General features: G+C 45.8%; 1 protein-coding gene across 4 annotated transcripts in view; it reads right to left on the bottom strand.

Annotated features, from left to right (window-relative positions):
* The window catches only part of SLC25A26 (solute carrier family 25 member 26), a 154,002-nt gene that overhangs the window by 35,238 nt on the left and 93,310 nt on the right, over positions 1-25,454 (bottom strand). For all 4 annotated transcript variants that reach the window (XM_075938546.1, XM_075938545.1, XM_075938547.1 and 1 more), the window contains one exon: positions 685-729. In XM_075938546.1, coding sequence (XP_075794661.1) covers positions 685-729 — 45 coding nt within the window. The remainder of the gene's footprint in view (positions 1-684; positions 730-25,454) is intronic.

Here is a 25,454-nt window from a genome sequence, read left to right as displayed (position 1 = left end):
CAATGGGCGCTGCAGGGGGCAATGTCTGCAGGCAAGCAAAGGGCAGCACGGACCACGCTGAGCCACCTGCTTTCTCCCACCCCACCAAAGGGGACTTGCCCCAGCTAACCGCTCAACACCCTACCCCTGCCCTGAGCCTCCTCCTCTTGCATCCTAAGTCCCTAACTCCTGCCCAGACCCCACACCCGCACCTCCACCTCCACCTCCTGTCCAGAGCCCCGTCCTACACTCCAGACTACAACTCACTTCTGCATCCCAAATGCCTTATCTCCAGCCGTACCCCAGTGGCGCACCTCCTGTTGGAGCCTTCACTCATCCTGCACTAACACCCTCCCATTGCACCCCTCATTTTTGACCCCACAAATAGTTAATCCTGCGCCCTGACTACAGGTGAGTTGAGTAAGGTTTCTTTCTTTCTCTTTCTGTTTCTTTCTTTGTGTGTGGCACCAAGACTGATTTTTCTGGGGGTCAGAGGCCCTGACAGAGAAAAAATACCCCACCTCTGCAGTAGAGTGCGGTCATTTTTCAGTCATTTTTCATTTTCATATGCAAAACTAGCTTTGTTCATGCATTCTCTGAAGTGTCCGTATTTGTGGTTAATAAAGTTAGATAAGCTAGCATAGAAGCATCTAAGAGGCACACATTTCTAACGTGTCACAGGTTTGACTCACGAACGGGTCTTACCTTTAAGGACTCCCAAAGGGGAAATTGCACCAGAGAAAAAGGAATCTGGAGGGGATAAAGAAAAAAAAAGTCACATAAGCAAATTAGCTTGGCATGATCCTTGGCTGGCTAAATTAGGAACAGTTATTGTTCACTCAGGGAACTATGGCTTATTACATTTATAAATCTGTAAGGATTACTTTGTGTACACTGTTGTTAAAGGACTGGTTTCACTACAGCAGTTTTTAACTTTGTTCACCATGTTCCCTGCTTAGAGGTTAATGTATTTGTTACCAAAGTGGCCTGTAAGAGCAGTAACTCTATGATCTACTGCTGGGAATTTCCCAGTTTGACTTTTATCCAAAAAAGCCATAAAGATGGTTCAAGTACCACATCACTCAGGCCAAAACGCAGCCTGAGGAGGCACAGGTGGGTAACATGTACTGTCACACATAATTATCCGCAAGTGAAGGGATGCTAACCGTCTTCAAGGGACACTAAAAATGGCATAACGGGGTTGATTGCAAATGTATTATCTCTATTGTCCAAAATGGATAATTATGATGATGAGCGAGACAAGGTGGATGAAAAATATCTTTTATTGAACCTATATCTGTTGGAGAGACACAAACTTTGGAGTAAACAGAATTCTTCAGAATTGTGTAAGCACAAAAACTTGTCTCTCTCACTAACCAGGCTGGGCCAATAAAAGATATTACCTCACCAACACCGTCTCTCTAATAACCTGGGACTGACATGGCTACAACAACACTCCATATTATTATTATATTTGTATTTTGGTAGCATGTAAGAACCCAAGGCACCATTCAGAACTTCAAGGTGGTCGACACAGGACACAAATACAGAACAAAAAGATGGTGTTTATCCTAAAGTTTGCCCTCAACATATAAAACAAGACAACAGGTGGAGATAGAGGAGCACAAAGAACAACGTAATAACGAGCACATTGAATAAAATGCCAAGCCTACAGTTCTAAAAGCATACAGTATTTAATATAAATAACATCTATCCTGTTAAATCTATAGAGTGATATAGATACAGTACAACTGAAATAGCTGTAGATTATTAGAAACATTCATTGTGGATGTACGTAAATGCTATTACATCTCAATTCCATGGAAGGTTGAAATGGTCCCTAATCATTACATTGATCCAACAGCACAAGAGTTAAAGATTGTTTCATTGTGTTGCAACTAATGATTAATAAATGAGCCTATTCCGTTAATCTGCCAGACAAAACTTTAGCTTGACAGGCACCTGCCACAGAAAATTTGTTATCTATTCAGGCAGGAAATGGCAGTGAGATGAAATCGATGCTGATGCTGTACACTGAGCTGACAAACTGAAATCTCAGAGGAAGTTTGTCATCGTGAACAAAGAGGACTATCCCTTGTGGCATCTCAAAGGCCGAAAAGAAAGGTCAAACCCAGTTCTTGTTTATCAGGACCCTGAAACTCTAGCACAGCACTTAAATTTCTTTTTCGATTTTGGGTGACAAAGTCCAGTTATTTGACAGGAATGCCTCGTAATATATTTATGAGAAGCACAGAGCCACATGCTGCTCCATTGTCAAATGGGAGTTAACCGCATCATTTCCTTGCACTGCAGAAAGAAAAGTGACACATCCTTCTATCGTCTATACCAGAAAAGAGACATAGTCATTGTATTTGCTCTAATTTGTTGAGAGAGAGAGAGAGAGAGAGAGAGAGAGAGAGAGAGAGCGCTCCCAACACAATCTCAAATTTCAGGCCTCCTAACACAATCTCGAATTTATTCCTATTACACTTGGAGTGGTTAAAAATAATCTTTTCACATGAAGACAAGGGATAATCTCAAAATAATGTTTATTTTATATCTACTACTAATTAGATACATTTCAAGCAAATAGAAAGAAATTTTAAATTTCTATTTGATTTTCACTATTTTGGTTGGCCATTTTCTTTCTCCAGCCTTCTCAGTTTGGACTGGTCAGATCAGGTTTGACTGCTGATCCTCATTTTCACTTCCTCATGCACCTCATAAGAAGGATTTCCAAAATGGCAGGAGAAGGTTTAGGGCTCAGACTCGGCTTTGTGTAAGTCAATGGGGTTTGCACAGACCCACGGAGCCACCTGTGAGAAGGAGTTTGCTGATTGGGACCTGAACTTTCACCCTGCCCTCATAAATCCTGTTTCATTTCAATTTTTCCCACAGATATATTACCATTATACATTCTGAAACTTTCCAAAACAAACCCTGCATTCTGGGCAAACCTACAGGGCAACATCTCTTTAACGAGACAGTGAGCATACCCGAGGAGATTAACATATAAAAGGGGAACTTTCTTTAACCATGCAATCCATACAGTTAGAAATTAATTACACTTTTCACAAGCTTTTTACGGTGAAATTGAAGTGAGACCCTCACTTTGTAGACACTTCTTCCGGAATTGTGATTTGATTGCATTTATCATCATTTTCCTTACAAAAAAACCTTCAGAAATAGAACAGTCTCACACCCAGCCAGGCAGTGATATCTGCGCCTGAAATAACCTAAATCAACAAGGAAAATCTGGTCCGCACATGTGCGGAACTTTCTGCCAGCAAATATGAAACTCTGGCTAGCTCCACCAAATCTCTCATTTGATGTTCATATAAAATAGACAGACAGTATCCGTTCCCATGTCTGGCTTTACGTTCTGTAACTGTACAGTTTATTCACTAGAGTTAAATCCTACACCAAAAATATCAAATAAAAAGCAGCTCCAAGATATGTAAAATTATTATTCTTATGTTTAATAGATGGGCACAACTGACAGTCACTTGGGGCCCCATATTTTTATGTCTAATAACTAATATATTGCATATTTTATTGTTTGCAAAGATCTGCTTAATTTTTCCTAAAATAGGCAGATTTTTAAAAAAGTATTTCATATTTTTAAAGCCATTGATATTAAAAAACTAGTACCAAAAGCAGCTGCACTCCTAAGCCACAGCAATGGAAAAATTCAACTCTAATTTTTAAATCAAACTGCGTGTTTCACTTAAGATTAAGGATGTTAAATATCGGTTAACTGAACAGTCGATTAACCTCATGAATTCTTATCAGTTACTCGACTATTGTATAGATCCTGGGGGTGAGGCTGGCAGCCAGTGTGCTCTGGCCTCACTCCTGAGGCCACTCCGTGCTGTTGTTGCCTCTATATCAGAGGCAGCAGTACGGGGTGACAGGAAGGAGCTGCTCCGTGAAGGGAGACAATTTAAAAACCAGCTCCCCTTGTGGACCAGCTGCCTGTCACCCCGCGTTGCTACCTCTGATACAAAGACAGCAGTGCAGGGTGGAAGCAGCCTCTGTCCGGGGGAAAGATCTGAGCTCCTGGACCCGATCTGAGCTAGAACAGACAGGCTGCCTGCCTGCACGGCTCCTTGTGACGTAGTGGGGGTGCTGTCTGCTTTGTAACCCAGCTTTCCCACCTGGCTGTGCTGCTATGCATGATTCCCAGTGACTCACCCCACATGTGTATGGGCCCAGACACCTACTTCCAGCCTGAGCAATTCACAAGACTCTTCCCAGAGGGAAAGACAAAGGAAGGGAGGCAGAGATGGCCACCTGGCTGGGGGGCGGGTAGGGCCTGGGAGCTGGTCAGTCGTGGCTGGGGGAAGCATGAGGAGAGAAGACTAGGTCCAGGACGGGAGGGTTCAGGGGCCAGTGAAGCCCTTCCCCCTATGAGAACTAAGGCTCTGCCCTGGCTCTTATGTCAACATCCAGCCTATTCTGCTCTGTATCGCTGAGAACCAATAAAACCTTCTATTCTACTGGCTGTCGGAGAGCCACATCTTGCTGTGGTTGAGGGTGCAGGGTCGGGGGTTCCCCGATGCATCATCACAGCTCCTAATAGACTTTAAATGCAGAGCCACAACGGGGGTAGGCCCCGGACCTGCCGCAAGTCAGGTTGCTGGCCAGCCTGCTAAAAAACTTACTGGCGAGGGGGCTGGGGGGAACGCGTTAAGCTTTTGCTTATTGGTTAATCGGCTACACCATTACATCCCTATCTAAGAGCAGCGAAGCTTTCAGCAAGTGAGATGTATTTAAGGAGGAAGATAAAACCACTGACGGACAGATGCATCAACTGAAAACTGAGGCAGTACGGATACTGTTCCTAGCAATAAAAATGTGCTTTGACTGAAGCAATTTAAAATGTATCAGGCTACAGTTACAAAAAGTGCCCCTTCAAGCTGACGGCACCCAGAGGGAATCTCAGCAGCCAGACAGCAGGGGCAGCATGTTGAAGGAGCAGCAAAGACAAGACCAATACATAAATAAAACCGGGTCCCTCAAAACTGGAAATCCCTTCTAAATGCTAGAATTCTTCTGCATAAAGAGGAAACAGATGTTCATCGCTGGAATTTGCATGTGGCTTTATTCTCTTCTAGGATACAATAAAACGACTCTTTTGCTCATCCCTTGAGTCAGAAATTAAATGGTGGCATGACAGGTCTAGTCCAGCTGCGTCTTCCATTCCCAACTTTTATTAGCAGTATATTAAAAACCTAAAAAGCATAAGAAATTAAAAATCATGTGGGATGTGTTCTCAAACCAATATAAAAACTACAGATGTTCTTACTGATCTGCAGCGCCTGTTTGTTTATACAGTTTCTCCATGCTGATTCAGCGGAGCTTTGCTCTCAGAATTATCTGGTTTTACAATGCTAGAGTAAATCCTGTGAGAACAGCCGGCAGGGACAATAAAATTACCTACAGGAGGAGTAATGCTCTTTGTTTTCTTGAATGGATCTTTCACTCTTTTGGGCCTGCATTCAGCACAGCCATATGGTTAGCATGAAGCACCTAAGTAGCTCCAGAGAATTCAGAAGTTTAGGGACCAAGGTGGATTTTCGCCCCATGGGAAATGAGTGCAGCACAGTTACTGCTAAATCAATGGCTACAGAGGTCTGCTGCTGCTGCAAGGTCTCCTTTCTGCCTTGCCCCCACCCAAACTTCCAGGGCCTAGATTCTGCGTAACCTAGAGACCGAACCAAGAACTTCCAGGGCTGAATGCATGAGTCTCCACAGCTCGAGCATCAAGCTTCTATGCTGAGAACTTCACAGGACTTACAATCTCAGTGCCCAGGCCCTGAGCGAGACAATTGCAGTGGGTAAGTTAAATTCTTCCCTTGGACAGAGGTAGCTCATCCTGAACATCTGAGCTCACAGCAGTTCAAATCCAGGATGACTCTCCATTTATGCAACCACCATAAATCTTGGCCAACACTAAGGATTGTTCAATAGATGCCCAGATTCTGAAAACATGAGTATCACTCAAGCTAAAGAGCCAGGTTGCATGGCAGGGAACTGTAATGGACTCCTCTTTGCTGGATCTGGCAAAAGGGGTGATACAAAACCCACACGCCAGTGCGTTACATTCTAAGGTGAGAGGGAAAGGGCAGTAAGGCCCCAAAATCTGTAAAATCTAACGACTTCTTGTTCCTGTCATGGTCCTGCTCATGACTTGTGGTATCAGTCACACAAACTGTTCTCACAGATGCCTTTATGGCACGTTATTCATACAGTAAGCCTGGCAGCTGTTTATCATGCGTTTATTAGGAACAGGATGTTTTCATAATTCTGTTGCCATTGAAGCCAGTGGTAAGAACTCCCACTAGCGTCAATAGGAGCACAGTTATGCCAACCCTTCTGGAAAGTTTCACCAACAGTCCCACTGAGGGTGTGTCTACACTACAGGGCTTCACTCAAAATAAGCTATGCAAATTAAGCTACATCAATTGAGCATCTTATTTCGAAATAGGGAGCATCTACACTGCACTTATTTCAAAATAGAGCGCTCTTCCTCCGACTTCCCTTACTCCTCATACAATGAGGGTTACAGGAGAGAAGTCCTCCAGCATGACAATATTTTGACACTATTTCAAAATAACCTGCTGTGTAGACATGGACTAAGTTATTTCGGAATAGTGTTGAGTGTAGACGTAGCCTTGAAGGCATTTCTACTCATCGCTGTAGTACCAAAACTTATATTTGTGAAGAATGCCCCTCACCATGGTGTCTGGGCAACAAACCTGTCTTATTTTCCTATTTGTCACACTGCAAGCACAAACTGAACAGCGTATGGGACCACTGCAGCTCACCGTGTGAAAAGAAGATAGAAAACAGTTTGTATCCAGATGACCACTGTAAACTTCCATCTTGAATAAACTACTCTTTTTTTAGTTGTTTATAACTGTACTTAAAGAAAAATGCCTCCTTTATAGGAGATGGTTCATCTTTTACTATAGGGTCAAGCTGCAGTCATAAACAGCCCTGTTTCTCTGCTGAAGTTAACACCAAAACATTTCAATTAATACTCATAGTAAACGTGATTCAGTGTCTTCTCCTCTTCAAATTCTTCATGCGCTTGCACGATACATCTGGATTATGATCAACTGACATTCCGCCTATAAAGACACTTTCCCCATAATAGAATTTGAAAAGATAGTATGAAATGAGGTAAGGCTTTCGCTTGACCATGTCATAGCTAACAGCAATAGATGTGATTACATATCGCATGGTGTAAAGCATCTTGATTGAAGGTGATGGTGCATAGCGGCAGTGCGCAGCCACTCCATGTACCATCCTTAACAACGTTAGTGTCAACATTCATTTTTTACATTCAATTAATACTGCTTGCCAGGCTCCAGTTGATGCATTGCAGACTCCACAAGAAACCTAACAAAGGTGATTTATCATTTTAAGCATGACCGAGAGGCTGTCACGCTGGAGATGTCCTTAACACGGTTTTGAGAGATGAAAGGATTTAGCGTGGTGAAAGAACACTGGTAACTAAATGAGGGACGTCGCAGTTAATAAATACTGATGCACTTAGAAACAAAGATTTCCAGCCAAGACAATAAAGCAAATAGCAACAATGGCCAGGGACTGAGAACTCCCCTTGGATCCCATCTTCTAAAGAGCAGGTTTCAAAGATGGGTCCCCCATTACAGTGATTTCCCGTACAACTTGCATGGGCATGGCTGTGCAGGATTAGAACTAGAGGGAGTAGCCATGGTCAGGCATGGATAAAACCCCATGGGGGTGTCTACCCTAATGATCTTGGGAAATTCTTCCACCAGCGATGTAGTACAACGTGCAGCTATAGGGCACTATCACTAGTATGGGTGCTGATGGGCAACTCTAGCAGACACGGCGTGAAAAACACCAATATGACCATGGCTAACCTTCACATTTACAGTTGGTTCAAATGACAAGCCAGACTCCAATTGCTTATGCAAAAAAAGATGACAGGTAATTTGTTACGATTAATATTTAATGGTTTGAAAGACAGAGTAACAGTTTAAGCTAGAAAAAGGGGTGCAATGTGGTGCTCTGTGCACTGAATAGAGATACAAGAACTCCTAAATTGTATTCCTGACTCTGACATGGACTTCCTCTATGACCACAGGTAAATCACCGCATCTCTGCGCCTCAGTTTCTCCCTAGTCAAAACAAGGTTAATACTACTCATCATGGGTGCAGCTACACAGCAGCGCTAGCTCGAAATAAGCTACACAATTTGCATAGTTTATTTCAAACTTATTTCGATATATTCTATTTCAAAATTAAAATTACGAAATTGACCACTATTCTGACAAGTCCCTTAATCCTTGTGGAACGAGGTTTACAGGATGTCAGAATACCAAGCCCATTATTTTGATCGCATTTCAAAATAACGGGCATGCTGTTAAGACATGGAAAACGCTATTTCGGGATACTGGACGTATCCAGAAATAGTGCCAATCTAGACGTACCCAGTCTGTCCTATGTGGGGGTATGTCTACACTGCACACTTATTTTGAAATAGCTATTCTGCCTTCTACATGTTTTGTTAGTCTTTAAGGTGCTACTAAACTATTCGTTTTTAAGTTTTTCTAGTTACAGACTAACTCGGCTCAGAAGCTATACTGGAATACTTATTCCGAAATAGCTTATTTCAAAATAGCACGTCTACACAGCAGGGAAGCCTCACAATTAGTCTGAGGCAGGCTTCCCTAATGTAGACGTGCTCTCTCGATTTAGAGCCCCAGGATGCAGTGGGGAAGAATAACTTAGAATGGGCCTGGTGAGGGGCTATTTCGAAATTGCACCAGTGGAGCATCTACACATGCCTTATTTTGAAATAGCTATTTCGGACTAGGCATTATTATTCATAGAACGAGGTTTACAGATTTCGGAATAAGCCGTTTGTTATTTAAAAATTATTTCATAATGAAATGGTTGTGTAGACGCTCGCATTGTTATTTCAAAATAACGCTAGTTATCCTGAAATAACGGTGCAGTGTAGACACATCCTGGGTGTTTAGAAGGTTCAGTAGCTGGCATCTATAAAGTCTTTTGACAAATTAAACACTATATGTGGTAAAGTGTTTGGCTGAGAGTCCCTTTACACACTTATCTGTTAAACTCATGTTGCAAAACTGTATAAAATTGGTGTGGGCTTCTTTGAAAAAATACTGCTCAAGTTACAAAGGGAAATCCTCATCCAATCCTCTTCTGGTAGAAGAATGATTAATAAAAACACAGTCCCTTTATGGAAGCCAATACTGAAAAGTGAAGGGGAAACAGGCGAGAGCTCTAACACAGATATAGGCCTGCTCCCCTGCCCACCCCACACACACAGGTGAGGGAGAAGAGAAGCACGGAGGCAGATACACTATTTAAATACAAGAGACACAAAGCTAACAGATTCGTATGGCAAGCGCAGAATGTTTTAACCCAGGGGTGGGGAACCTCAGGTCCAGGGGCCAAATGCAGCCCCCCCCCCCCCGCTTGCCTGGATGTGGCCCCTGAGGCTCAGGGCCACCCCCAGCATTAGGGAGCCCATGCTGGTGCTCCACCCCCCTGCAGCCCCACCACAGGCCTGGAAGCACAAAATCTACAAGGTTGGAGCTTCCTAAGCTCTGGTGTGCAAGGGGAAGACAGGGAATGTCTTTCTCCTCAGCTGGGGACTAGTCAGTGAGGGTTTTATTTTTTTGGGGAGGGGGAGGTTCTTTGCTTCTCACTTGTGTGCCCTCCTTGCCCCCCCCCCCCCCGCGGACCCAATAAAAGGTTTCCCACCTCTGCTTTAACCTTTCACTGATAGTGCTAGGGATCGTTGTTTTATTCAAGGCTCTTTCGCCATAGAGATAGGATGAACTGCCTTCAAATAAACAACAAATGTTCTGGTAGCAGTTTATAGACTAACAAAACATGTAGATGGTATCATGAGCTTTCGTGGGCACGGCCCACTTCTTCAGATGACTGGAGATGATTTGAAGAAGTGGGCCGTGCCCACGAAAGCTCATGATACTATCTACATGTTTTGTTAGTCTATAAAGTGCTACCAGACTATTTGTTGTTTTTCAGTTTATCCTGTACAGATTAACTCAGCTACCCCCTGAAGCCTTCAAATACACACCCCATCCTGACACTGCAATAGGAAGACAAAGCATCTTTTCAGAAATTGACCGAGATTACATAGATAACCTGCCTAGGAAGTTATCCTTCACAAACCCAAGACTAGATCCTGCTCCCTCTGATTTCAACAGGAGGACTGATTGCATCCCAAATATGCAAATACTCTGGCAGACTCTCTGCTTTCCTGCAGGGGCCAGTGTCAAAATAAACTCTGGTTTGTTGTTTGTTCTTGAAAAGCAGCATACCAAAAAAAGTACCATTAAAATGAATATTCCAACATCAACTTGTGCATGCTGTTTTTAAGGCACAGATAAAAATCTTTCGGGATAACAGATGAGTTTAGCAGCTCTAAAAGAATGAAGGTATTGTTTAACAGGAAGCAGATGTATGTCAGATGGCAAACTCATTAGTGTGTCCCATCGTTAAAGGAAACAGGATAACAAAGAGCCGTCTGAAAAAATGTGAACTGATCAGGAAATATACAAGCCGCAGCTAATCTCCTATTTATTGGTAGGTAATGCCTTTAAGTCATGCACATGCATTGAGTTTAAGACCATGAAGGACTAATCTTTGTTCACATGAAAAACCCATAACAACAGAACCCTTTTCTGGAGAAGTTTTCTGAAGCACACATACAAATGAAAAAACCAATAAAAAAAAGCCTGACACTTGAAGATGATTTTTTAAGCTACTTGGTTATGCACTATGGAACACTTTTCTCTGATTCCATAACACTGATGATATTTTAGACCATTTCTCTGTTTTTGGTATTTTTTAAACTACAGCCATAGAAACCGGCCATACAAGCAGCTGATACCCCGGACTCTCCAAGAGAGACACAAAACGAGACTCAAGAGAATTAATTTATGAAAGGATGCCTGAAACCCAAGACATTCATACCGCAATAGTGTTATATATTGAGTTTCTATGCACCTGAAAGATTAGTCAGAGTCCAGTTCTGAAGCCCATACACAGGAAAAATGGTCACTGAAGGCAATGGGAAGTTGGAGTGATGTATGGAGGACTGGGCACTGAGAGCCATTAATAAAATTAAAGTAGTACCAGGTGGCTGTGCCCGATGCTCCCTGCACTCACCAGCCCCCGTCTCACATGGGGTAGGCAACCCTGGCCCTCTCCCCCCGCTACCGAGGGGGGCTGGGCTGCAGTTGCACCAATCCAGGTCCCTTCTCTCTCCCAGCAGGAAGGGGAGTAGGGGCTTGATTTAAAACAGCAATTCCAAGTGGGGAGGGGAAGCAACAAGGTCGGGCTCAAACTGGGAGGAAGAGGCAGGTGGGAAAAACTTTTTTGTAATATTAAATATATATATATATAGAGAGAGAGAGAGAGTCCCCTTACTAAAGGGGCCTCTGTTTTTTCTAAAAAGACCCTGTGTGCTACAATCCAGACTACAATTCCCATGAGCCCTTGGAACAAAAGAGGTAGGAGGGACTCTTGTGAGAGAGAGGAGGCTCTCTCCATGTGCTTGAAGAAGAGGCCTAGCAGTCTAGGACTCTGTCTTGCAGTTTGGAACCAAAGGGGGAGCCAGGCTGCTGCCAAGGACATTGACCCAGTGCAGGGGCTGTTGGATGCAGCTACTACATGCCTGTTGGAACTGGGAGTTAGCAGGCTGCTTCCTATAGGCACAGCATGAGGCAGTAAGTTTGGGCCTTGTTGGAAAAGTGCTGCCTGGGACAGAGCTGCTGTCTAGCCTGGACCAAATCCTCACTACAGCTGCAACATCAGCGCCAATGCAAGCAAGCGTCTGGGACTGAGTCTAGGGGTGTGCACACTCTGGGGTGGAGTCACCGTTGTCTAGCTATATAAGCTTCAGTCATTGTGATGTGTTTTGTTAATGCTGTTCCTTGCTAATCTGTTAATCCCTGTTTAGTTAAGTAAAGATGGTTTATTTTAAAGTGTTCTATTAGATGTATATGATTTGTAGTTGTTCTGGAATTAGATCCAGCTTTATGTTGGAATGAGTATATTCCTGGAGGCTCTCAAGGCACCAGTGTGTGTACAAGGCCAGCCAAGTGGAGGCACCGCCACTTTACATTCATTGCCAGCAAGGGACTGCAGCAAGGGGGTGGATAGGGCTTTCCCCAGCTAAACACCATCTCCACTGGGGTCCTCAGGATCTCTTTTGGGTTAAAACACCAGGCGCCCAGGCACACCTGTGAGTGTGACCTGCTCCCCAGTAACCCAGGGAGGAAAAAGGGGGTTACATATATATATATATATATATATTCTGGACACAACAGAATTCTCTCATGCAGCTCTTATCCATGTAAATTTCAGAATCCCATTTAAAGGATTCTGCAAGAAAACTCCCAGCCCCCTTTTGCCAATGGGCTGGACTCAACGTTCACTAGCATCATTGGGAGTCTTTCCTCATGAGTTTGATGGGCTTTGGATCAGGTCCCATGTGTCACAAGACGGGAGGCAGTGGATGGAGAGACACCAGGGTCATGCTAATTATTTTGCTCTTATTACATGGTTTCAAGGAAGGAAGTTTGTGTTGCCAGCTTCACGGCATACCCTGGTGGTAGAAACAGAGGAACAAGTTACGTTAGGGTCCCTGCACTGTCAGGATGTCTCCTGACCCTGCCTCTACTGCTCTGCTTCTACGTCCATTAGACCCTCAGTTCCACAATGTGCGCAGGGCCCTTTCTCCCAGGGGAAATGGGAAGCGACTGTCTAGGAAGGAGTCCTGCAGAAAGGGATTTAGGGGTCATAGTGGGCCACAAGCTAAATATGAGTCAACAGTGTGAGACTGTTGCCAAAAAAAAAAAAAAAAGCAAACATGATTCTGGGATGCATGAACAGGAGTGTTGTGAGCAAGACACGAGAAGTCATTCTTCCGCTCTACTCTGCGCTAATTAGGCCTCAACTGGAGTATTGTGTCCAGTTCTGGGCACCACATTTCAGGATAGCTGTGGAGAAATTGGAGAAGGTCCAGAAAAGAGCAACAGAAATGATTAATGGTCTAGAAAACATGAGCTATGAGGGAAGACTGAAAGAACTGGGCTTGTTTAGTTTGGAGAAGACTGAGAGGGGACGTGATAGCAGTTGTCAAGTACCTAAAAGAGTGTAACAAGGGAGTAGGAGAAAATTATTCATTTTAACCTCTGATGATTGGACAAGAAGTAATAGCTAAACCTCCCCTGCTGCAATTTAAACCTAAGACATGAGGAAAAATGTCCTGTCAGGGAAGTTAAACATGGGAATGAATTGCCATGGGGGGTTATGGAATCTCCATCACTGGAGATATTTAAGAGCAGGTTAGACAGACATCCATCAGGGGAATAGAGGATGATCTAGACCAGGACTACTCAACTTTGGAAAATCCAGGGGCCACAATGATACTCATAGTACATGCCAAGGGCTGCAACTTAAGCGTGGTAGCATATACATCCAAATCTATGTAAAAATATATGCAAATAGCTTCATCACACCAATGGGCACAAATATAAAGATGAAGGCAAGACTACACAACACGCAGGCCCCATTTAAGTCAGTTCTGCTGATATTAATAAAATGCAACATTTACCTGATTTCCACCCATATGACAGCACTTTATGAGCACTGAGAGTCCAGAAATTTAAATTTAAAATGCGTATCAACAGAAGACCGTTATATTGACTACTACTTTGTTTTGGCTCCCACCCGCAGGCCGCGTGTTGAGCCCCATGTAAACCCAAACCGCCCTGCAGGCTGTAAGTTAAATAGCCCTGATCTAGATGGTGCTGGGTCCTGGCGTGAGGGCAGGGGACTGGACTTGATGGCCTTTCACTGTCCCTTCCTGTTCTAGTGTTCGGATTCTATACCAGTGCTGGAGCCCCGGGCAGCCCAGCGCTGGCACGTACCCCTGCAGGGAGAGCGGCCGCTTTGCGGGCAGGGGATGTGGGGGGGCAGGAGTAGGGACAGGATGCCACTGCCACAAATGGCATCTGATCCCTCGGGTCAGGAGAGTGGGCAGCCCTAGGCAGCGGCAGAGCAGGGAGGGAGAGGGGCTCACCTGCAGCCTCAGGGGAGCAGGCAGGAGGCGTGAGCACGGGTCGGAGGAGCAGATGGCGGACTCACCGCTAGCCAGAGAGATGCAACACTTTGAAGGGGCAACTGCCGCTTCTGTCCAGCCACCACCTGCCAGCTGCAGGGCTGCCCCCGGCTCCTCTGGACCATGCAGCTCGCCACTGCCTGCTGAGCAGGGGCTGGGCGCAGCTTGCTGGGGTGGGGCAGCCAGGCTACCGGAGCCAATACGCAACACCTAGCTGCACAGGGCTCCATGATATTTGGGGCAATATGGCTGATGCCCCAAATTTTGTGGTGCCCTATGCAGCTTCACGTTTTGCCTACTGGTAGGGACAGCCCGGAGAGCACTTAAGCACATTGTGAAGTTCTACTGAAGTTAATAGGACTTATTTATGCATGTTTCTGAATGAGGATGAACATAGCTGCTTTGCTGATTTGAGGGCTTGAGTTAGTCAAGGATTTTGATCCTGTGCATCTCCCTTCTTTGGGGGGGAAAAAATGTAAACAGCTGTTAAAGAATGCACTGATGTCAAGGGAATAATTTATTCCCTCATATTCGAGGTGCAAACAGCATCATAATAGCTTCAGGAACAGTCACTGGACCTGCACAACAGCACCAAACAGCAGCGTCTACTAGACTCCAGCTAGAATTACCTTCCTCCAAGTCTGATCCCAGAGGAAGCCGTGCGTGATCTATCTTACACCATTATCTCCACCGTGTGGCAGAGGGGGAAATCGCAGATTTATATTCAAGCTTTAGAAATGCCAAACTCTGCTCTTATAAGTCATTTTAAAAACATGTAAGATATTTTGTGCTTCTCACGAAAAAAAAAGCCCCTGCTGACATCTCCCCGTGGCTCCCGATATTATTACATGTTTACATAGTGTCATTACTGCATAGCCGATCTCGCTGGGCGGGAGGCAGCATGCACTTGCCTGGCTGTTAATCTAGATAAAAGCAAATCCTTAGCCATTCCCATCTAGTAGCCTGCCGCTCCAGATGAGAACCAGCTCAGTGCAAATCGGCTCAGACACGGGTGCTGAGCAGGTGGCAACTATCCCAGACAGTGCCAGGGGATGCTCAAAAAAACGTGGAGACTCGCAGAACAGCTGCCGGCGGGTTGCAGGCCTTTTGGAGGCGTCTGTGAAGATGTCATGCCATCCAACCTGCCAAAAACTATTGCTCGGCAGAACCACAGTTATGCCAATTCTGTAGTACAGCAGTGAAACATGGGCAGGCGAAGGCTGAAAAACACCAGCTTGACTCTTCAACAGCTGCTCTGCATGAAGTGGCAAGACGAGATCAGAAATGAGGCTACTCAGAGCCAAAACCTGCTACTGCCACCCTTAGCACAGGTTCTGTTTGGGCAGCGGTCGCGCTACGGACACATGACTAGAATGGAGGACCAACCAATTCCAGAGCATGCATACCGAGGAATGCTGCTACACACTGGCAATCGAATGGGCACCAAAAGCTTCATTAGACTGCTAAGATCACCAGTGATGGACAGAAAACAAACATCTAGCCAAATCACAGGAAAGGTCTAGCCCGTGGGTTCCCAAACTGGAGGGGGGGTAGTGAAGCAATCCAGCCACCCTGCCCCGGTCAATCCTCTTCCCTCCCCCCAAGTTTTGCTGCAATTTTGGTTTTTGGCCCCGGTCAGTTCCTTTTTTTGGGGGTGGGGGCTCAACACGTTTTGCTGCTATTGGCGGGGAGGTGGGAAGGGGCATGCGGATTTCTCAAAAAATCAAAAAGGAGGTGTGATGCCAAAAAGTTTGGAAACCACTGATCTATCCAGAGACTGATTTGGGTGGCACTCAGTCTGCAAGATTATGTCCTTTTTGGATTTGCAAGGATGAAGAAACTGAGGATGATTCTAGCTGCATGATACATGACAGATAAAGGAAGAGACAGTCCCTGCCGCAAAGTGCTTCCAGTCTCACTAGAGCTGCAGTGCAATCATTTTATGTTGCTTAACTGTAGTATTTTTATCCTACTTCTATAGGAGCGAATTCAGCCAAACAATTAAGCACATGACTAACCCCATCCAGGCTTAGCAAAGCACTGTTGACTTCAGTGAGATCACCCACTTGCTGAAAGTTAAGAGTGGACAACTTAATCAAATACATGCTCTAGCTAAACCATACGATGTGGCCTTGAGAGATTACTGGATGAAACGGTTGACCTACGTGATACAGAAAGGCAGTCCTTGTGATTATAATTAGGGCCCTACCATATTCACAATCCATTCTGGTTAATTACATGATCATATTTTAAAAATGGTAAATTTCATGATTTCAGCTATTTATTTCTGAAACATCATAGTGTTGCGATTGTAAACGAGTTATGTGAGGGTCGCAAGGTTATTATATGGGGCTTGTGGTACTGTCACCCTGGCTTCTGTGCTGCTGCTGGCAGTGCTGCCTTCAGAGCTGGGCAGCTGGAGAGCAGCGGCTGCTGGCCAAGAATCTAGCTTTGAAGGCAAAGCAACCGCCAGCACCAGCACAGAAGTAAGGACGGCCTGGTATGGCACGGCAACATGGGTATGATACTGCCATCCTTACTTCTGCCCTTACACCCCTTTACCCTGGCCACCCTTACTTCTGCCCTGCTGCTGGTGGGCTGCTGCCTTCAGATATGGGCACCCAGTCACATTATAACCACCGTTCTCCAGTTGCCCAGCTCTGAAGGTAGCCCAGAAGAAAGTGTTGCAATGCCATGACCATCCTAAAATGACCTTGTGATCCTCCTGCAACTCTCTCTTGGGTCAGGACCCCCAATTTAAGAAATGCTGGTCTTCCAAGTGAAACTGGTATGGTACAGGGTAAAAGCACATAAAAGGCCGGATTTCATGGACCATAATGTATTTTGCATGGCTGTGAATTTGGTAGGGCCTTAATTATTATGGTCTCATTTAGCCTTAAAAATCTATTAATCTATAAGTTCATAACCCGCTTTGCTGAATATGGGCCACGTTTTGCTGAAACTACTCTGATTAATAGGCTCTAGAGTAGAAGCTATTAATATTAATCCTGATTTAAATGGGTGTTGAATCGGGCCCAAAATGAACAACTAGACAATGCAAACACAAATCAAACACATACATGCAAAGACTGATCTTTTTTATTTATTGAGATTAACCAATTCTCCAGGTTTCATAGCTAAGCAGACGGAGCTCTCGGAAGCTCTGCAAACCTCTCTGCCTCTGCAGTTGTGAAAGCAGCTCTCCACTCCAAACAGAGTGTTTACCACACTCTCACCGAGCTGCAGCAGCTGACCAATGTTACTACCCAGTCCCATGCAACTTGTTGACTTCCCGGGTATGGAGTCGCAGCCTGGCTGCTGGGAACGGAGTCATGCTAACTGCATCCCTCCACTTCTGGTCCCAGGCCGGGAGGTGGCTGCCCGTCAGCAAGCAGGGAAGAACTTCCCATTTTCAGCACCCCAGTCAGAGCCCCATGAGTCTCAGTCAACTGACATGGGCTCTGAGGACTGTGCCAGAGGCTGTGTGTTGTAGCGCAGCCATAGCCCTTTCTGCAGAATCGCATGTTACCTGTTGCCATTTAAATTCGGTTCCTGTCTAAAAATTATTAGATGTTTTTCCTGTTGGATTGTAACGTCTTTGAGGTACAGACTGTCACTGACTATGTGTTTGCACTGCACCTACCACGACGGCTCCCAATCTGATTGTGGCCTTTAGACTCCAATGTTAGACTTTAATGTCCAAAGTGACCATCGTGATCATCTGGTTTGACCTCCTGCACATTGCAGGCCACAGAACCTCACCCACCCACTCCTAGAATAGATCCCTAACTTCTAGCGGAGATACTGAAGTCTTCAAACCATGGTTCAAAGCAGGGGTAGGGAACCTAAGGCCCAGAGGCCCAATGTGGCCCCCGGCTTGCCTGGATCCGGCTCCCAAGACTCAGGGCTCCACCCTCAGCATTGGAGAACCCACGCTCAGCCCCACTCACTATCCCACTGTGGGGCTGGGGCACACAAAGTCTACTAGACTGAGCCCCCATAGGCTCTGGTGTCTGAGGGGAATGCCTTTCTCCTTCTCAGTCTTCTCAGTCAAGGGACATGTCAGTGAGGATTTGCTCGGTTTAATTAATTAAATTTATTTATTTAGCTTCTCCCTTGTGTGCAGCCTTGGACCGATTTTTCTGTGGGTCAGCGACCCCCGACCCAAAAAAGGTCCCTCACGCCTGTTTTAAAAGACTGAAGACTTTCCTTTCTCTTCAGCATGTATGGCTGTTCCAGTTAGAACCCATGCCAGTTAGAACAGGGACATTAATACATCATTGTATCTGGAGAAAAGTAACATTGAACTCGATCATGGGGAGAGTGTCTTCAAACTACCACTGGACTTGTGTCTGGACTAAAGACCGATACACCGCATGCTAAGGAAGCCTCAACATCTGTGCTCGAATAGGACTAAATAAAAAGGGGCGTGAGAGTTATGGAGTTGAACCCAAACAGAGGCAGGACAAAGAACATCTACTCCTGTCAGAAGGATACTGGCAGCTTGGTGGACTAACAACGAGAGTGAGATTTGGACATATGCAGAGTCTCCCGGTAACGTCACTAAAATTATTTCTAATGAAGTTCACACCTCACCGGTTCCACTTCCCACCGTGCCCCAGTTGTGCTGCATTGTATCAGGTTTGGGATTTTCTAAATTATACCAAATTTGCTTTCATGTCCCCATCTGGTATTGGGCTATAGACTGTGTAGCAAAGCTCCGACCACGCCCCATGAATCCTGTGTTTCTGACAGTGTTAGCCTTAGACTAAGACTTGCTGTGTCCCTCCACACGGCCTCTTCTTTTTCTAGAGGCCAGGGGCCACAGTTTACTGAGCCATAATCAGGCTATTCCCCATTTTGGGGTGAAAACCCCTCCACAGTCCTTGTCTCCCCCTCTCAGGGGCAGACTCTGTGATGGAGTGGGGGAGCCGGGGGAACTGGGCATGCCCACTACTCCAGCAGCCACAGACTGGGTTTCTTACTACTCCCAGTTGGGCAGCTTTTTCCCTGAGCTACTTCCCCAAACCATCCCTGCCCGTGCCTTCCTCTGGTACCTGAGCAAGCCAGTCCTCCACTCACACACAGAGTTCTCCAGCAACACACTTCCTCCTCCCAGTCCTTCTCTCTGTCCCTTCTCCCTCCCTTACCTGGGGGAAACCTTCTAAAGCAGCCCCACAGGTCTTAATTGGCTGCAAGTGTGTGATTAGCCTGCTGCTTCAGGCAACTTCTTAATTAGCCTCAGGTGCCTGCCCTGATTACATGGCAGTAGTCTCTGGCAGTTCACGCAGGAAACAAAAAGCCCTTCACCCAGCTCTGGGCATGTCTGCCCTCCACCAGACTATCATAGCCAGCTGCCCTGGGTTTGCCACAATTGTTATGATGGGGGCAAATGCTACTGGTCACCCCAGAGGTAAGGAAACCGACATCTGGCTAAGTGGTGCAGAAGCAGGAAACAACGTGGATACTCGACCAAAGGCTAGAGCGTGTGGTAATGCCCCACTTCAATTAATGGTGCCAGAACCGGCTTTGTTCTTTGTTGTCCAGGAGAAAGCTCAGAGTGCTCGGCATGATTACAGCAAGGATATAAAATCCCGTTTAATCAGATAACCAGTTAAACGTTACATTTAACCAGTTAACTGCTTAAATGGCGGCAGGCCGGACTGGCTGGAGCAGCCCCCTGCTACGGGCAGCTCCGGCCAGGTTGGGTCCACTGCAGGCGGGAGCTGCTCAAGCTAGGCTGGAGCGCCTGCAAGGCCCAGCCGGACTGAAACAGCCCCCTTCCCTCATAGGCTGCTCCAGCCCAGCAGGGCAACTGGTTAACCAGTAACCGGTAAGCATCACCCACTAAGGGTTAACTAGTTAACCACTGACATCCCTAGATTGCACAGGTGTGGCATCACTCCTATGAACTGAGAGGGCATCCAACATGTCCTGCATCACACTTTTGAACTCTATTATCCATGTTTGAAACTCCAGCAGCAATTCAGTGTTGGGATAAGGATGAGTTCAGTTTGATCTGATAGGCATCAGGCTTAAAGCACTGTTGCATGTTTGTACAGCACCTACCACAATTAGGTCCCTGTTCCCCAACAGGGGCCCCATGGATTATGGTAATATAAATCAATCAACATCACCAAGAGTGAGCCATTTCTATCCCAGTTACAGTATACTCCCTTCCAGAGTAAGACAGACATAACACGCCTGTGCCTAGGATGACCAGCTGTCCTAATCTTACAAAGATAGTCCAAATACCCAGGGCTTTTTCTTATACAGGTGCCTATTACCCACCTTTCTCCCCCCATCCTGATTTTTCACATTTGCTATCTGGTCTCAGAGGGGGAGCAGTGTTAGTCTGTTACTGAAAAAATGTAAAAAAAAAAAAAAAAAAAATGAGAAAGAGAGGGGTTGAGGAGGGAAAGAGAAGGAAAACAAAATTTTATCAATTAGAGTATCCATGCTAAATGATGCTTTTTCTGCTATTTCTCTTTCTCTGCTCTTAATTTATACCCTGGACCCCTTACTCCACTCAAGAAGTAGGTTGTGCCCACAAAAGCTCACAATACCATCAACATTTTTGGTTAGTCTCTAAGTTGCTGCAGGACCATTCGTTGTTTTTTACGTTTTTTTCACTTGCTATCTGGTCACCCTATCTGGGCCCAGTTATCATGTATTTACCTTTTCTTGTTTTGGAAGCACAGTCAAATGGTGAAAATATTCCTTTTACTTTTCCCAACGCTGAGCAACATCTTTTGAAGTCTTAGTGTACAGTCCCTGCATCTTTAAAAGTCTGTGAGGATTTAAACCAACCAATCCAAGGAGCCCAGCCTTGCTCTTTTGCCTTGCAACACGTAGTCACTTCATAAGATAAACGACAAAAGCCTTTACAGTGTCAGACTAGTTATATAAAATCACAATAAAATTCCACCTGTCAGCTCCAAAAGCGCCCCACATGTAGAATTTACACAAGCTGCACCAGAGTTGTTTCAGGGCATGTCATAACAGTTAGTCATTTCTGCACTGCGCACTGTTAAGTTGGCCTGGAGATGAAATGAGTGCCGGCAAAGGGCAGCCATATTTCAAGTAAACTGAAACATGCTTAGGTACTTGGACTGCTCCCCCCTCCTCCAACTGCATTCCAGAGCATTTAATTTTTGCCACTTGGTTGAATGAAAAATATCCCCAATGCTCTTCCAAACTTCTGCAGTCCAGTAAAACCACGCACTGGTGGAACTTCAGAAAGGAAAAGAGTCCTTCGTTTAAACTGACAGGGTTTTGCATGGCACTCTCCAAACCTGACCTCATCAGTACAAGTCACAAATAAATCATGCTCACACAAATTGTCTGCAATAATGTCAGATCCCATAAAATGAATTGTGGCATTTCCACCCTGACAGCATCAAATTAAATCTTCCAAATGGCCATCTACTTTGTTTGGGCTAGCAGCGCTTTTCAGCATCAGCGGCATCTGACCTTGGGAAACAGTCCTATAAAAATACCATTGTAAATTAATTCACCACAATACAGGTGGCTTTCAAAGGATATGAGCTAAACCCCAGTGAAGTCCGAATACTTTCAACTCCCACTGAAGTCTCTGGCAATTTGTGGTCAGACGAGGGTGCACAGAAGGTCTTACATTATACAATGGACTCAGCAACTCCTGGGGCATTTCTAAGAAATAGAGCCCATCAAATAATGAGGGAATAAAATGTAATAAAACGTTAGTTTTATGATTTCACTCTTCATTTTCACTTTTTTGGGGGGGTTAAAAAAAAACCAGCATCACACAAGACTAGTGATTACACAAATTCGCCTACGCCTTTCTCCTCCACATACGTCTCCAAACCAGCATAAATTTGTCTCATGGCATTTTAGATTCTGATCTACACAAAGGAATTGTTGGTAGCAATTTCTTAGTTAAGAGGGCACTGAGAATTTCAGGACTCAAGACTTCCTTCCCCTCATCCCACCCCCTGCTCGCGCAGTAGATTAGCAACAGGAGGTGGGGGGGAGGCAGTTGCCCATGTGCGCCACTCTAGGGGGTGCACCAATTTAGTCCCCCTCCACTCCCCGTCATCCCTCAGCTCACCCGCTCCTTCTCCACCCACTAGCAGCAGCCGGAGCCTCCTCCCTGCCTCCATCTCCGCTGGAGAGTTAGTGCGTGCAGGGGCCCAACCCCAATCTGGAAGGGGAGGGAGAATACGCAATAAAAGCTCCACCCCTCTTCCCAGGATCAGGATCAGCCATGTGCTAGGTTCAGGGCCATGCTATGCAGCCACAGCAGCGGGGGGCACAAATTTTGCCTTTGCCTGCGGGTGCATAACACCCTTGCTACACCTCTGCCCCGCAGGAGGTATGAATTTTCTTACATGCACTGATATGGAGGTGACATGCAACATATCAGGTAACAAATGTGTATGGCGGCGGGGGCCAGAGGTTCGTAGTGTGGGGCAGAGAGTCAGGGTGCAAGGCTGTGCGCTCCGGCTGAGAGTGCTGGCTCTGGAGTGGGGCCAGGGATGAGCAGCTTTGGGCTTGGATACAGGGCTGAGGGTGCAGTCTATGGGGTGGGGCTGGTAAGGGTTTGGGGTGAAGGAGGGTACCCCGGGGCCACTGCAAGGAGAGAAGACTGGCCCATCTCGCTCTCCTCACGGCAGCACTGGGCTGGTGGGGAGAGCTGGGGGACACAACACATCTCCCCACTGCGGCATGTCCGGAGCTGCGGCAAGGTCAGGAATGGGCCACCCCAGAATCATGGCTGGGCCACCCTGTCTACAGCACGGCCATGCAGCTTATAGGGAATTTAGCACTCCACCCCCTCTCACAGCTTAGCAACTGAATGGAGTCTCCAAATGCGGCACAACCCCACGTCAAAGGCCAAGTGTATTTTTCAGGTCACATTTTTACTAAAATGTTTACTAATTTTTGCAGATAAAGTTTTAAATGCTTCCTTTAAATGTTAATCCCAATCTCTTTGGCCTTCAAAGCGCACCCAAACACAACATCTCAGACACAGGGCCTTGATGAGCTTTGATAATAGAGAGATTCTGCTTATTCAAGGTAACTGATGATCTCTATGCCAAATTCAGCAGGCGGAAATGCTTGGACGTATCAGCGGCTTGTTAATTTTGATGCCCCCCAGCCCCTCTGCATGATGGCTTGTCCCACCCCACACAGAGACAGTGAGTAGCCAAGATGGCAGACAGTTGTAATTTGATTTGTGCCAAGCACAGCTCAGCCAGCCCTGAGGATCTGCACCAGAATGCATAGGCCACTGGAGAGGGGGAAGTTTCATTTCCAAGCCAGTCCAGAAGCTGCAAGTGTAAGTGACAGTTTATTTTCTATAAATCATTTGTGCCTCTGAAGAGCTCGTTTCTTCCTTTCACCGGTAGCTTCAGCTGGGCACATTTATGAGGCGCAAATGAACTTCCAAATTCCACCGACTGTCACAACGCGTATTTTACTAGGTAATCAATTACCTTCAGGATGCGCCTCAGAGGCAGAAGAGGATGGTCGTGACAGCTCCTTTAAGATAGAGCTTGATGAGCACAGAGATAAAATAACTGAATACAGGTGTTATCGACAGATTCTTGAGAATTATGCGGTGTGGAGCAGTATGTTTCCTTGCAAACTATGAAGACACATGACCGGATTCTGTAGCCTTTACTTAAGCAAAGGTCTTTTTCAACATAAGTCCCACATACACAATGGCCACCATTTTCTGAAAAATATGTTGGCATTTCTCTCTGATGATTATGGCTTTTAAAGAATGTTAGTCCCTTTTCTGCACTTTCAATGGGATACCTCTACCAGCTGCCTAATCATGAGCATTTTCCCCAGCCATACTATATTTTAAAGAGTGAGCAATTAATTTGGTTTTCAGCCCCAAGAAAGGAAACTGCTCTGGCAGTTTGAACTCACTCTCCTTCCTACACAAGGTACTTGTGCTGGTTGAGAAAAGAAAAACAGTAACAGGGTCAGAGGACTTGGATGTATCTAGGCAGTGCGCCAGCATGGTTAGGTGCACTGTGAACATATAACTGTTCATACCCATTTTCGGTATGAAGAGAATGAATTACAGCAACCTTCCCCCACCCCACATTAAGACGGATTCACTGAACAGTGCGAAGAAAGGAACTCCAGAGAAAGCTGCTGCTTCAATTCCCAAGGATCTGGCTCTTCATATTTTAATCACTCAACTTAGGTTTGCTCTACATTTGATTTAAGACTCCTGTTTAATCCCGTTCTCTTCTCCCAGCACCTGACAATGGCTAGAAAGGGGGAGAAGGGTTTCCACACGCTAATGGCTTTTCAGGAAGGGTCAGAATCTAACTATGGGAAATACATGGGAGCAATCAGGTGCTGCTCTGTGGACAATTAATAATGGAGCAGCTGAGTTAGGAGGAGACTCTAGAACAGCCCAAAGTTGCCCTGGGGAGGAAGCGTCACTCACTGTGACTGTTACAGGCTGAAGGACGCCCCAGGGGACAGAATGGGTCTCTGTAGGAACATTCACTGAATGAGGGCTTACAGATGACAGTGAAAGGCCCGAGAGAACTGCCAGGGGGCCTCGTGTCTGCCTTTGGACCAGAGGAGCCTACAGTTTGAGCCTGGCTCTAGGGCAGGGGAAGGAAGGGGAAGAGCATGTGGATAAGGAGAAGGAGCATGCAAAGCCTGATTTCCAGCATGGATGAGGTCAGAGCAGCTGAGTCGGGTAAAGCAAGAGGGGCTGCTAGCCACTTACCGATGAGAGAAGACGAGAAAAAGAGGAAGATGCTGATGAGGAGAAAACGGAAGCCTAGAACTATTTTTTTTTAATGTTAGTATGAAGTCCCCCGTTGCATGGGCATCTGTTGAAGGTGAAGTCTGACTCGTGCCTGAATTCTGTAGCCAGTAAGGAAACTGAGGCACAGCCCAGAAACGCAGCTTGTGACAGGGACTATGACCAGTGTATTCTGAAGAGAATATCAGTGCGGCTGATGTTCTGAACCACATCTACTTGATTACAGCAAAATTAGTAGGGACCTATGCAGGAGTGGGCAAAATATGGCCCACCAAGCGCTTGGATCTGGCCCACGAGCACAGCAGGAGTCTCAGGCAGGCTCCTTGCCTGCCCCGCCCCCGCACGCTGCTCAGAGAAGCTGGCTATAATGGCCATCAACTTTGTGAGCACTGCAAGCCCAGGCAGGAGGGCAGAAGAGGCTTTGCGTGCTGCTCCGCCCCCAGCACAATCTTGCTGCTCCCATTGGCCAATTTCTGGGCAATATGAGTTGCCTATTTGCAGGCCAGGCAG

This window comes from Pelodiscus sinensis, chromosome 11 (genome assembly GCF_049634645.1).
Source record: "Pelodiscus sinensis isolate JC-2024 chromosome 11, ASM4963464v1, whole genome shotgun sequence".
NCBI classification, from domain to species: domain Eukaryota; kingdom Metazoa; phylum Chordata; order Testudines; family Trionychidae; genus Pelodiscus; species Pelodiscus sinensis.
The sequence above is the reverse complement of the archived record's forward strand: the minus strand, read 5'-3'. Positions and strand labels throughout refer to the sequence as shown.